A 14,008-nucleotide genomic window follows, 5' to 3' on the forward strand; every position below is an offset into this window, starting at 1 on the left:
AGAAGGGCTCTGAGGAGGCAGGAATGAGTCAGACTTGTTCCCTGGAAGGTGTGGGTGGACACTCTAGCTAAAAAAATGAGAAATTCCTGAGGTGGTTGCAATAGAAAACCCACACCTTGGGGCCCGGGGCGGGGGTGTCCTTCCCTATTTCCCTGTGTTTCCCCTTTGTGCTCATTGTCACAGTGACACTCGCCTGCACTGCACAGTGAGGAGGGGACAGTGTCTCTGCTGAGCTGAGCTCTGCAGGCACAGGGACCCCCATCCTTCTGACACGTCTCCAGGGCCCGGTGACCACTGTGCATGGGAAGGACCCACGGGGAGGGGCTGATGGTTGGGCTGAGGGGGAAGGAGACCCTGTTGGGGAGGGAGGCTCTGACCTGGAAGGACATGCCCTGGGTCACCTCACCTGCAAGGGCTGCAGATCAATTTCCTGCTTGACCCTGGAAACAACAACCAGGCTTCTGGGAAGGGAAGACACTGTTCCTCTTCTTGTGGGGCTGCTGATGTGACAACCCTGTGACAAGTAGGGCCAGCCTCCCGGTGGCCACACCCAGTCTGCCTCCCTGTTCTGAGGACACCATGGTCTCTTCCTTCTAAACAGCCAGAACCACAGAGGAGACACCATGCCCCCCACCCTCAGGGCCCTTCTTTGCCTCGGTGAGATGTGAGGGAGGAGGGGAAGCCCTGCTCTGTCAGGAACCCAGGGCTCGGGAGGCCCCTGGGGAGGAGGGCTCTGCTCAGGACTCAGGGCAAATCTCTCACAGGGACTCTCTTGCAGGGCTGAGCGTGGGCCTGAAGACCCCAGTGCATGCAGGTGAGTCTGTCCCCAGAAGTACGAGGTTTTATTTTCTCATTGAGAAGTGGGAGCAGCCTGATCAGCTAAACGAGGAGAAGACCAGCCTTTGTCGGGTGGCTCACTGGATGGGTCTCGTCCAGCAAAGCGAAGGGACTGTGAGCTCAATTCCTGCTTGGGAACCACAGGAGAGGGAGCCGACATTTCTGATATCAGTGTTTCCCTCTCTCACGCTTGCTCTCTCCCTCTGTTCCTCTCTCTCTAAAAACAAAGAAAAAGGTGTTTGTAAAATTAAAAAAGGAGAAAGTCAGACCTTGGCTGACAGATGGGAGACATCTGGGAGGGTCCTAGGGCTGTGATCTGGGGACTGGGGATGAATATTTTGTGACCCAGCCTCTGATTCCTTCCAGGGACCCACCCCAAACCCACCCTCTGGGCTGAGCCAGGTTCTGTGATTCCCAGGGGGAGCCCTGTGACCCTCTGGTGTCAGGGGGCCCTGCAGGCCCAGGAGTTCCGTCTGCATAAAGAGGGAAGTTCAACACCCTGGGACAGACAGAAGCCACTGGATCCTGGGAACAAGGCCAAGTTCTCCATCACACAGATGACAGAGCCCAGTGCAGGGAGATATCAGTGTTATTATCTCAGCCAAGGTGTCTGGTCAGAGCGCAGTGATCCCCTGGAGCTGGTGGTGACAGGTGAGAGGACACTCAGGGGTCCCAGCCTCAGGCTCTGCCCTCAGGAAGAGGATACTCTCAGGGGGTCTCCTCCTCATAACCCAGCCCTGGGGGACCTGAGGGAGGTGTGAGCCCCATTTAACATGCTGCCTCCTACTCTCCTAGGATTCTCCTACTACAGCAAACCCATCCTCTCAGCCCTGCCCAGCCCTGTTGTGACCTCAGGAGGGACCGTGACCCTCCAGTGTGGCTCATGGCAGGGATTTGACAGGTTCATTCTGACCAAGGAAGGAGAGGACAGGCTCTCCTGGACCCTGGACTCACAGCCTCACCCCAGTGGGCAGTCCCAGGCCCTGTTCCTTGTGAGCCCAGTGATCCCAGTGACCTCCGGCCTCAGGTGGACATTCAGATGTTACGGCTGTTACAGCAAAATCCCCCAGGTGTGGTCACAACCCAGTGAACCCTTGGAGCTCCTGGTCTTAGGTGAGGTGACCCGGACCCTATACTTTCTGTGTTCACTTAGCCCAGGGTCCTGACCCTAGGAACATTGAGGACAGAAATAAATGAGGAGTGCAGGAGGCTCCCCAGAGGGGGTCCAGCCCCTGAGAGGTGGAAGGAGACTGGACCTCTCACCCCTGAGCCCTTATTCTGAATTTCATCAGAGAGAAAGAGCAGGAGAGAGGAGTGAGGTGTATGAGAAGTGAGGAGAAAGGTGATTAAACTGAGCAGAGAGGACAGATCCCCTCCCCCACTCACCTCCTGCATCTTCATCTCAGAGTTTGAGCCTCTGGAGTCCCCCTTCCCAGCCCTGACACTGGGCCCTCTCCACCAGAGAGCACCTTCCTCTCCCCTGGGTGCCCAGCTCTGCAGGCCCCTGGGCTCACCTGGAGCCTCCAGCACTCAGTGCTCACCTGAGAGTGAGGAGGGGCTGTGCCAGGCTCAGGAGGAGCTGAGGGCTCCTCCCCACACTCAGGGCTCCCCTGTCTGCTCTGTGGTTCTGGGGGCCCTTGTCTGTTCCTGCTCCTTTCTCAGAACTCTTAGGCAGTACTTGTATGTATAAATTTGAGTTATAAACATTTCTGTCTTCACAAAGGTAACTCTACACCTTTTTAACTATGATTGTGTTAAATTTGCCCATTTACTATTAAGAGATTTTTTAAGCGTGTTAAAAGTTGTATCTTCTACTTTGCATGCATTTTGAAGTTTTAGTCATAAAATCATCTATACTCAGAGCCCTAGATTTTTCAAGTACCACATATATGTCTGTGTGTATAGATGAGAGTAACCCATGGATACTGAGTCCTCAGCTGCTGAACAAGTATAGAGTCTCATCTCCAGAGGAGTGAGCTTGGATGGTCAGTCTCCCACTGTGAGCAGAGAGATTACAAAGACATCCTCTGATCTGTAATGAGAGACCACATTTCTCACCAAACCTGAATTCTCAGGAAAAAGACAATCTATGTCCCAAGGGCCTCAGGACCAAAGTCTATACTCAGAAGTCCCCAGGAGACTGACAGGACCCCCACAGCAGAGAAAGAATTCAAGAAGGGGCTGGAAACAGTCACATCATGAGGAACAGGAGAGTTTTGAGGACTGTTGGCTTGAGAGGGATCAACTCCTCACACACGCACTTCTTTATGGTTTTCAAGGAGCAGCCGACACCATCGGCCCCTCACACAACAGCTCCGGTAACTCTAGTGGTGAGTAGGAGAGTCCTCAGTTGTGGGGCTGGTGCAGAGGGTCCTGTCTGTCAGGGGGAGACTGGTGTGCTGAGTGGGCATCCAGAATCCAAGGGTGACTTTGTCTGCTGAGACCTCTGTGACGTCTTTGTCCACATTTCCTAGACTCCCACCCCCAGGACTACACAGTGGGGAATCTCATCCGCATGGGAGTGGCTCTGCTGGTCCTGCTGGTCCTCGGGGTGCTGCTATTTCAGGCTCGAGACAGCGAGACAATGGCCCAGGCTGCCACCAAGACCTGAACACAGAGGTAAAGGAGAACCATTCAGAGTGGGAGAGACTTGGAAATGAAGTCGTGTGGCCAGAACGTTCTGGAAGATTTTCTGGGACATGCATGCAGCTCACTGCACATGGAGGACTCGTTGCTCATATTCAGGACAATGTCTGAACCCTTCTGCCATTAAATCCAACCCATCTCCTCCCAACTGTTGCTGACTCATGTGACGGATTTCTACCTTTTCCCATTTCAGTTAAATTAGCGTTGATCCCACCTGGGATCATGGTCAGGGCCACACCTCCCTACACATTCAAAAAACTCGTTCTTCTTTATGTCTAATTCCACCTGCTTTCATGTTTCTATGGAGTGTCCATCCACTCAGTGCACAGCATGACATCTATTTCAATAAATCCATGAGCTGGCATCACAAACATTCAGCTCACAAGAGATAAATTCCAAATGGTGCCCTAGCAACCTCTGGACACCACACACCTTCACCTTTTCTCAGATGGCTCCTGTGGACTTTCCCCAGGAACCTCCTCACAAGGAATCAAGGCTATTGTTCTACCCTTGGAAGCAAACGTATTAACATTACTTTTTTGGGAGAGAGCAAAGGAGAGAGAGAAACATCAATGGGAGAAAGGTACATTGATTGGTTGCCTCCAATATGTGCCTGGACAGAAGACTGAACTTGCAATCTAGGTTTATGGCTGACCGAGGACTGAAATCACAAACTTTTGATTATGGGACGATGCTCCAACCAACACAGCCATAACAGCCTGGGGGAAATGAAGGCATTTTGACTGAAGGGATCCCCTGGGTTGCACTGCCTGGGAAAACCCACTGTTAAAAACACGGTGCAGTATCCAGAAAATGTATTAGAGAATTGTACATTGAAACCTATACAATTCCATTATTCATGTCATCCCAATGAATTTCCCTTATTATAACACTGGTTCTTGGCATTTTCTCATTTCTGGTGTCTATGTTCCCTTTGTGGTCAACATCATGGTGCCCCTGTGAGGTCCTGATGCAGAGCTGGGAAGTGACTCACAAACTGACTTTCACAGACAGTACAAGCCAGTGTGGGACACCAGTAACAACAGTCTGACAGCCTCAGAGTGTGCCTGAAATGCCTGCCATTTTATATGGAATGATCACTTCCACTTCAATGTAGAAGCAGTTGTGGGACTTCTGTTCAGCTACAAATGTAACAGATTTTCCACAGAAGTACAAGACCACAGTCCCAACCCATCAAGATGAGATGCTAAGGAGAAAATCCTTCTGTCCCTCAGGGTAGAGAACAGTGAGCTGGTAGAATTCTAATGCATCACTTGGAGGAGGGCTACTTATACTCACCAATTCACCAAATACATGAGACTTACCCAGTTAGAGACACACAGCTGTACCTTTAAGTACCTGCCTTAGAGAACATGCGTACCTCTGTGCCATTCACTAGGACACTGATTAGGGGTCAATTGCTACCGTTTTGAGAGATTTCTGGAAAGTCTGCAGCATGAGACAAGAGGGGACATGGACATGGAAAAGCCACTGGAACCAGCTTGGGTGCCTTGCAAGTTGGGTGGGGTGAGGTGGGGTGATGTGCTTGATGAAAGTGTCTGTGGGTTTGGCTTTGTTTTTTTGTTTTGTGACTGTTTATTTCCCTTGTCCTTCAGATACATCCATGTAGCAAATGACATCATTTCTTCCTTTTGTACATAAGCTTTGCTTTTCAATACAGTTGACATCAAATATTATGTAAGTTTGTAGATCACATGATAGAGATTAAGCATTTTCCCTCAATTTTGTTTTTTCCATTTTCCTTTGCTGTTGCATCTCACTTTCTCTAGTTTGTTGTCTTTGTTCTTCTAACTAAATTACTGTTTCTTTCAACAAGTGTGAAACTAGGACCATATCTAAAAACATGCTGCTCTGGAAGTGTCTTATTCCAGTCTTATTTTCTTCATCAAGTGACTAGGAAACACTTTACTATTTCAATTAAAGTGTGTGATTCACTCCTCAAAGAGAAAAACACGCCCTCTGTGGTTAAGGCTCTCACCCTGGAAATCTGTTCTCTGTCCTGGAGACACAGCCTCACTGGGTGGGGTTGGGAGGACACACAGATTCCCACTTAGGGACTGGCCTGGCTGACACATTCACCTTGTCCCTTAAAGCTAATGGGGCTCAGTGCACAATCTTCACTAACACTCTGCTCCTGGAAGGTGTGTCCCCACTGTCTTCTGGTGTCACTCTTTGCTATGAGGAAGTCTGATCCCAGCCAGCTTGTCACTATGGTGATATTCACTTTTTCTAGGAAGTAACTCAGGATCCCAGGCCATTTAAGTTGAAATGCACATAAAATTAAATTAATCAGATTTAATTTTTTTCCTTTCTTTATTCTTTTTACATGTACTATTATTGTTAAAGTTGAGTTTCTTCATTTCTCCACCACCATTCTTATAGATGTGAGAGAGAGAGACACACACACATGCACACAAACAGAGATAAAGAAAGAGGCAGACAGACAGACGGACAGGCAGACTTGTTCTACTCATGGAGCACTCCTCATTTGCATCTTGTGTGTATCCTGGCTGGGAACCAAACCCACAACCTCGGCATACTGGGACGATGCCCTAACCAACTGAACTACCAGCTAGGGCTTAAAATGAACCACTTGAATATATACAATGCAGTGTAGAATATGGTTTTGCATTTTTATTAGCCTTCAGTTTCTTCATTTACCACTAAGTGAAAACACAGATTTCAATTTTGCATACATGCCCCCTCTCACTAGCTGGTCTTCCCACATCTCTGTAAAATGTTTGAATATTCATGTCTGGAGCTGGTACTAAATGTCATGCTCACTTCTTTCCTTCTGACATGATCAATATGACATTGGCCCCCTTCCATCTAATCCCTGGTACCTACATTCTCGACTTCTGGTCTCCCATTGATGTTTTCTAGAAATGTCCTCAATATTATACTCTACTTTCATGATTAGACCTTCAGCTCTGTCTCATCCATGATGGGAGTAATTGTTTTCATGTGTCCATCTATTGGGTTGTCCATCTGTCAGATTTCTAACTCATTATAGTCTTCTGTAAAACGATTCACATTCCTGGCTCAAATCATTGAATCATCTCTTTATTTTTCAGATATTTTCATGTGATCAGCTTCCATTGCTCTCATGTTTCCTACTGACTCTCTTTCATTGCCTGTGACAGTCCCCAGTGTCAGTAGAGGGCATCCATAGCTCTGTCTGTCATCATTAGAATTTCTGCACTGTCCACTCTTGTAGGAATCTTTCCCCTCACACACCTGGTCTCCCTCAGATTCTCCAGGGCTGTCCTGGGAGTCAGGCTGACCAGGGGCAATGGCAGCTGCCTCTGCCCCATGCAGTCCACTCTCTTATGCTCAGCATCACCTCAGCGTTCTGCCCACCAGGGCTGGTCCATGAGAACCTCACACACACTCATGAGACAGACATTCTTGGCTGACTTACTAGATTCAGTCTGTTTCAGGATACACAGGACAGACTGCTCACTGCTGACCATGAATTTGGGTGAGTGGGCAGAGGAATCCCAGAGCCCACACAGAAACATGGGGCAGGGACCACACTTCCAGCCTTCACCTGCTCCCACACCCTCTAACGGTGAGGACCTGGGGTCCCTCCCTGTCCACTTGAGGCAGAGGAAATTTCCTCCCTGTGATTTGTGCGTAGTCCTTGTCATGGGGGTCGACTCAGTCTCAGTCTCTGTTCTCCACTGTGCTTCCCTCTTCATTTGTGGAATTTCATCTCTCTTTCCTAGACATGTCCATGCCTACATAATGGAGAGCTATTGTGAGTAGCTGTGCTTGGTATTCAGAGAAGACAAGCTGTCAAGTGGGTGCTACGACCCTGCCCTTGACCCTGGACACCTTGATCCTCTCATGTCCCAGCCCACTCACGTCCTCATCTGGTCTGGAAATGGAAGCCTCCCTGCCATGAACCAGCACCACTGATCCACAGCCTCTGTGGGGACTGGGCTTTGTGACAACAAGATCCAGATGAGGAGACTGAGGCAGAGACTGGACATTACCACTCAAGGATACAAGGACATTGGATGACAAGTATTTAAGTAAATATCTGCTGTAAGTAAAAAATAGGACTGTAACCAAAATCAAGGTCCTGTGATGCTTGTAGGCAGGACCACAGCATGAGGAGGAGGCTTGAACCAGGAAACAAGGGCACAGAGGGGCAGGGATCACTCAGAAGCTTGTCCCCAGGAAGGTGAGTGGATGCTGTCGCTGAGAAAAAATGAGAAGTCAGGGAGGGTGGCTGGTATGGAAAGAAAGTCACACTCTGGGGCCAGAGGAAGGGTGTGTTTCCTTCCTCTATTCCTCTGTGTCTATCCTTTGTGCTCATTGTCACAGTGACACTTGCCTGAACTGCACAGTGAGGAGGGGACCGTGTCTCTGCTGAGCTGAGCTCTGCAGACACAGGGACCCCAGTCTTTCTGAAGCATCTGCAGAACCTGAGTAACCACTGTGCATGGGGAGGACCCACAAGGAGGTACTGGAAGTTGGAGGAGGATGAATGGGCATCCTGGGGGAGGTTCTCACCTGGAAGGACATGCTCTGGGTCACCTTACCTTCAAGGAGCCTCTCAGGAGGCTCTGGTCTATTTCTTTCGCCATCATAAGAATGAGAGGCAGACTCCTGGGGGGAGACACTGTCCTCCTACCTCAGGGGCTGCTGATGTGGTCATCTGGTGACAGAAGGGCATCCTCCCAGTGACCACACCCTATGTGCCTGTAACCCTCAGGGCGCCCTGGTCTCTACCTTCTACACAGCTGGGTTCAGAGAGGAGACTCCATGCCCCCCATTCTCATGGCTCTGCTCTGCCTTGGTGAGATGTGAGGGGGAAGGGGAAGCCCTGCTCTGTCAGGACCCCAGGGCTCAGGAGGCTCCTAGGGAGGAGGGTTCTGCTCGGGACTCAGGGCAAATCTCTCACAGGGACTCTCTTGCAGGGCTGAGCCTAGGCCTGAAGACCCCAGTGCAGGGAGGTGAGTCTGTCCCCAGGGGCCCCATGTCCCTCTCCACATAAAGGACAAAGGGCTTCTCCATCTGGCAGCTGTGGGTGAAAAAGAAGTTCTGGGTTAATGGATGGGGGACGTCAGGGAAAGTCCTGGGGCTGTGATCTGGGCAGTGGGGGTGGAAATGACTTCTGACCCCACCTCTGACTCCTTCCAGGGACCCTCGCCAAGCCCACCCTCTGGGCAGAACCAGGCCCTGTGATCCCCTGGGGGAGCTCAGTGACCATCTGCTGTCAGGGGCCCCTGCAGGCCCAGGAGTTCCATTTGTATAAAGATGGAAGCCCAGCAACCTTGGATAGACAGATATCACAGTATCCCAGGAAGAATGTCAAGTTCTTTATCATACAAATGACAGAGTTCACTGCAGGGAGATATCAGTGTTCATATGTCAGCCAAGGTGTCTGGTCAGACCGCAGTGATCCCCTGGAGCTGGTGGTGACAGGTGAGGGGACACTCAGGGGTCCCAGCCTCAGGCTCTGCCCTCAGAAAGGGGGATACTTTCAGGGGGTCTCCTCCTCACAGCCCAGCCCTGGGAGATGTGAGGGAGGTGTGAGCCCCATTTAACATGCTGACTCCTCCTCTCCTAGGAGTCTACAGCAAACCCAGCCTCTCAGCCCTGCCCAGTCCTGTTGTGACCTCAGGAGGGAAAGCGACCCTCCAGTGTGGCTCATGGGAGAGATTTGACAGGTTCATTCTGACTAAGGAAGGAGAGGACAGGCTCTTCTGGACCCTGGACTCACAGCCACACCCCAGGTGGCAGGTCCAGGCCCTGTTCCCTGTGGGCCCCGTGAACCCCAACCACAGGTGGACATTCAGATGCTATGGTTGTTACAGGAACACATCCCAGTTGTGGTCACTGCCCAGTGACCCCCTGGAGCTCCTGATCCAAGGTAAAAAAAAAATCTCTATATTGCCTCTTGCGTGGATTGAGTCTATAGAAAGGTTACTGGGGTCTTTGTAGGGAGGGGAACCCCATGTGGGAGGTGAGGGGAGGACAGAGAGAAAGACAGGGGGACCTGGGGGTCAGTACAGGAGGAAAGTTCATAAAGGGACCAGCCTTATCCTTTCTGTTTGGTCCTCCCAGGTGGCTCAGGGAAGCCCTCCCTCCTGACCCAGCAGGGCCCCATCGTGGCCTATGGACAGAGCCTGACCCTCCAGTGTCTCTCTGGCATCAGCTATGACAGATTTGCTCTGTCCAAGGAAGGGGGACAGGGCCTCCCCCAGATCAATGCCCTGCAGCCCCAGGCTGGGCTCTCTCAGGCCAACTTTCTCCTGGACGCTGTGAGCACCTCCCACGGGGGCCGTTACAGGTGCTATGGTGGACACAACCTCTCCTCTGAGTGGTCAGCCCCCAGTGACCCCCTGGACATCCTGGTGGCAGGTGAGGAGCCAGTGGGTTCACTCGGGGACTCAGAGTCTGCTCAGGCCCTGCTGGGGGTCTGACTTGGTGATGGCCAGGACAAAGGGGTGTGGGGTCCCTAAGGAGAGAGACAGAGGATGGGAGGGGAGATGCAGAGAAACCAGAGACAGACAGAAAGGGGCCTGGTGACTCTCAGGTCAGGACATGGTGGGCAGCAGCCCCTGACCTGCCCCCCTCTCTCTAGGATGGCTCCCTGACAGACCCTCCCTCTCGGTGCAGCCGGGCCCCGTGGTGGCCTCAGGAGAGAATGTGACCCTGCTGTGTCAGTCACGGAGAAGGAGTAACACTTTCCTTCTGACCAAGGAGGGGGTAGCCAATCCCCCCCTGCGTCTCAGTTCACAGTCCCGAGCTCAGAAGCACCAGGCAGAGTTCTCCATGGGTCCTGTGACCTTGGCCCACGGGGGGACCTACAGGTGCTACAGCACAAACCGCAACAGTCCCTACCTGCTGTCACAGCCCAGTGACCCCCTGGAGCTCCTGGTCTCAGGTGAGGCCCCTGACCCTGTCCTCTGTACTCTCACTGGGCCCTGTCCCTAGGAGATTCGGGGACAGAAATACATGAGGAATGTAGAGGTTCCACAGAGGGGGTCCAGGTGCTGAGAGGTGGAAAGAGACGGGGCCTCCCACCCCTGAGCCCCCTTTTCTGAATCTCAGCAGAGAGAAAGAGCAGGAGAGAGGAGGGAGGTGTGAGAAGTGAGGAGAAAGGTGATTAGACTGAGCAGAGAGGACACAGATCCCCTCCCCCGCTCACCTCCTGCATCTTCATCTCAGAGTCTGAGCCCCTGGGGTCCCCCCTTCCCTGGGAGCCCAGCTCTGCAGGCCCCTGGGCTCACCTGGAGCCTCCAGCACTCAGTGCTCACCTGAGAGTGAGGAGGGGCTGTGCCAGGCTCAGGGGGAGCTGGGGGCTCCAGCCCACACTCAGGGCTCCCCTGTCTGCTCCGTAGCTCTGGGGGCCCCTGTCTGTTCCTGCTCCTTTCTCACAATTCTTAGGCAGTACTTGCATGTGTAAATTTGAGGTACAAACATTTCTGACTTCAGAAAGGTAATTCTATTTTCATTTTCACTGGAATTATGTTAAATTCGCCCATCTATTATGAATGCAAACTTTCATTATTAAGAACCTCTTTACACATGCTCTAAAAGGTTTATTTTTGACTTTAGATGCATTTTGAAGTTTTACTCATAAAATGATCTACTCAGAGCCCTGGAATTGTTCGAGTACCACATATATGTCTGTTTGTATAGATGAGACCCACCCATGGATGCTGAGTTCTCAGCTGCTGAATAAATAAAACCTCTCATCTCCAGAGGAGAGTTTGGATGGTCAGTCTCCCACTGTGAAGAGAGAGATTACAAGGACATCCTCTGATCTGTAATGAGAGACCACATTATTCACCAAAACTGAATTCTCAGGAAAAAGACAATCTATGTCCCAAAGGGTCTCAAGACCAAAGTCTATACTCAGAAGTCCCCAGGGGACTGGCAGAACCCATGACAGCAGACAGGACCCCCATTGCAGAGAGAGGATTGGAGAAGGGGCTGGAAATAGTCACGTAATGAGGAACGGGAGAGTTTTGAGGACAGTTGGTTTGAGCGGCATCAACTCCTCACGCACCCACTTCTTTATGTGTTTCAAGGAGCAGCCGACACCATCGGCCCCTCACACAACAGCTCAGACAACTCGAGTGGTGAGTAGGAGAGTCCTCAGTTGTGGGGCTGGTGCAGAGGGTCCTGTCTGTCAGGGGGAGACTGGTGTGCTGAGTGGGCTTCCAGGATCCAGAGCTAACTTTGTCTGCTATGACCTCTGTGACCTGTTTGTCCACATTTCCTAGACTCCCGCCCCCAGGACCACACAGTGGGGAATCTCATCCGCATGGGCGTGGCTCTGCTGGTCCTGCTGGTCCTCGGGGTGCTGCTGTCTCAGGCTCGAGACAGCGAGAGAATGGCCCAGGCTGCCACCAGGACCAGAACACAGAAGTAAAGGGGCATCTCTCAGAGTGGGAGAGACTTGGAAATGAAGTCGTGTGCCCAGAAGGTTGTGGAAAATAATCTGGGACATGCTGTATGAGGTGTCTGCAACTCACCGCCCATGGAGGACTCGTTTTATTGCTCATATGCAGGGGGAGGACTCATTGCTCATATGCACGGAGACAATCTTTGGACCCTTCTGCCATTAACTTCTGCCCTTCTCCTCCCAACCATTGTTGAGTCATGTGACCGATTCCTACCTTTTCCCATTTCAGTTAAATTAGCGTTGATCCCACATGGCATGGTCAGGGCCACACCTCCCTACACTTTCAGTAAACTCGTTCTTCTTTATGTCTAATTCCACCTGCGTTCATGTTTCTATGGAGTGTCCATCCACTCAGTGCACAGCATGACATCTATTTCAATAAACCCATGAGCTGGCATCGCAAACATTCAGCTCACAAGAGATAAATCCCAAATGGTGTCCTAGCACCCTCTCTCAACCCCACATGTCTTCAACTTTCCTCAGATGGCTCCTGGGGGCTTTCTCCAGGAACCTCCTCACAAGGTATCAAGGCTATTGTTCTACCCTTGGAAGCAAAGGTATTTACATTGCTGTTTTTAAAGAGAACAAAGAGAGAGAGAAATCTCAGTGGGAGAAAGGTACATCGGTTAATTGCCTACCATATGTGCCTTAACAGGGAATTGAACTTGTAATATATGTATATGAGCTGACTGGGGACTGAAATCACAAACTTTTGGTTATGGGACGGTGCTCCAACCAATGCAGCCACACCAGCCTGGGGGAAATGAAGACGTGTTTGTTTGAAGGGATCCCCTGGGTTGCACTGCCTGGGAAAACCCACTGTTAAAAACACGGTGCAGTATCCAGATGATGCCTTAGAGAATTGTACATTGAAACCTATACAATTCCATTATTCATGTCATCCCAATGAATTTCCCTTAATAAAGCACTGGTTCATGGCACTTTGTGTTTTCCGGTATCTATGGTCCCTTTGTGGCCAACACTGAGGTGCCCCTGTGAGGTCTTTTTTTTTTAATTCTTTTATTGATTATGCTGTTACAGTTGTTCTATTCCCTCTTTCATTCCCATCCACCCTACCCCCCATCCCCACCATTACCCCCCCCCTTTAGTTTATGACCATGTGTCTCAAGTCCTTTAGATTCTATATTTCCCATGCTATTCTTGCTCCCCCATCTATTTTCTATCTACTGTCTATGCTACTTATTTTCTGTACCTTCTCCCCCCTTCTCCCCCCTTCTCCTCCTCCCACTCCTCTGTTGCTAACCCTCCTTGAGATCTTCATTTCTATGTTTCCACTCCTGATATAGCTGTCCTTTTAGTTTGCTTTTCTTTTAGGTGTAGTTGTTAATAACTGTGAGTTTGTTGTCCTTTCACTGTTCATGTTTCTTTAACTTCTTTTTCTTAGATAATTCCCTTCAACATTTCATATAATAAGGGCTTGGTGATGATGAACTCCTTGAATTTGATCTTATCTGAGAAGCACTTTATCTGTCCTTCCATTCTAAATGAAAGTTTTGCTGGATAGAGCAATCTTGGTTGTAGGTCTTTGGTTTTCATGACTTGGAATACCTCCGTCCAGCCCCTTCTTGCCTGTAAGGTCTCTTTTGAGAAATCAGCTGACAGTCTGATGGGGACTCCTTTGTAGGTGACTGTCCCTTTAGCTCTTGCTCCTTCTAGGATTCTCTCCTTCATTTTAATTTTGGCTAATGTAATGATGATGTGCCTTGGTGTGTTCCTTCTTGGGTCCAACTTCTTTGGTACTCTCTGAGCTTCCTGGATTTCCTGGAAGTCTATTTCCTTTGCCAGATTGGGGAAATTCTCCTTTATTATTTGTTCAAATAAGTTTTCCACTGGTGGTTGTGCCTTTCCCCCTTCTGGTACCCCTATAATTCGGATGTTGGAGCATTTACAGATGTCCTGGAGGTTCCTAAGACTCTCCTCATTTCTTTGAATTCTTGCTTCCTGACTCTTCTGTTTGGCCATTATTTGCTTTCTTCTGGTCCACTCCATTGATTTGAGTCCCAGTTTCCTTTTCATTGCTATTGGTGTCCTGTGCAATTCCATTCATTTCAATTA

The 14,008-nt window shown here is 50.3% G+C and overlaps 1 protein-coding gene across 1 annotated transcript; it reads left to right on the forward strand.

Moving 5' to 3' along the window:
• The first annotated feature begins 568 nt into the window (after positions 1–568).
• On the forward strand, positions 569–12,834 carry LOC119056877 (leukocyte immunoglobulin-like receptor subfamily A member 6). The gene is made up of 15 exons (XM_053656743.1): positions 569–657; positions 779–814; positions 1,204–1,488; positions 1,633–1,950; positions 3,117–3,167; positions 3,312–3,446; positions 7,867–7,975; positions 8,228–8,311; positions 8,419–8,468; positions 8,656–8,940; positions 9,086–9,388; positions 9,583–9,879; positions 10,103–10,405; positions 11,556–11,606; positions 11,751–12,834. Exons 1-15 carry the CDS (start codon positions 624–626, stop codon positions 11,897–11,899), a joined length of 2,490 nt encoding a protein of 829 aa, XP_053512718.1. The 5' UTR covers positions 569–623; the 3' UTR covers positions 11,900–12,834.
• The last annotated feature ends 1,174 nt before the right edge of the window (positions 12,835–14,008 follow it).

Source organism: Artibeus jamaicensis, unplaced genomic scaffold, assembly GCF_021234435.1.
Source record: "Artibeus jamaicensis isolate MK-2021 breed Jamaican fruit bat unplaced genomic scaffold, CSHL_Jam_final scaffold_2693, whole genome shotgun sequence".
Taxonomy (NCBI): Eukaryota; Metazoa; Chordata; class Mammalia; order Chiroptera; family Phyllostomidae; genus Artibeus; species Artibeus jamaicensis.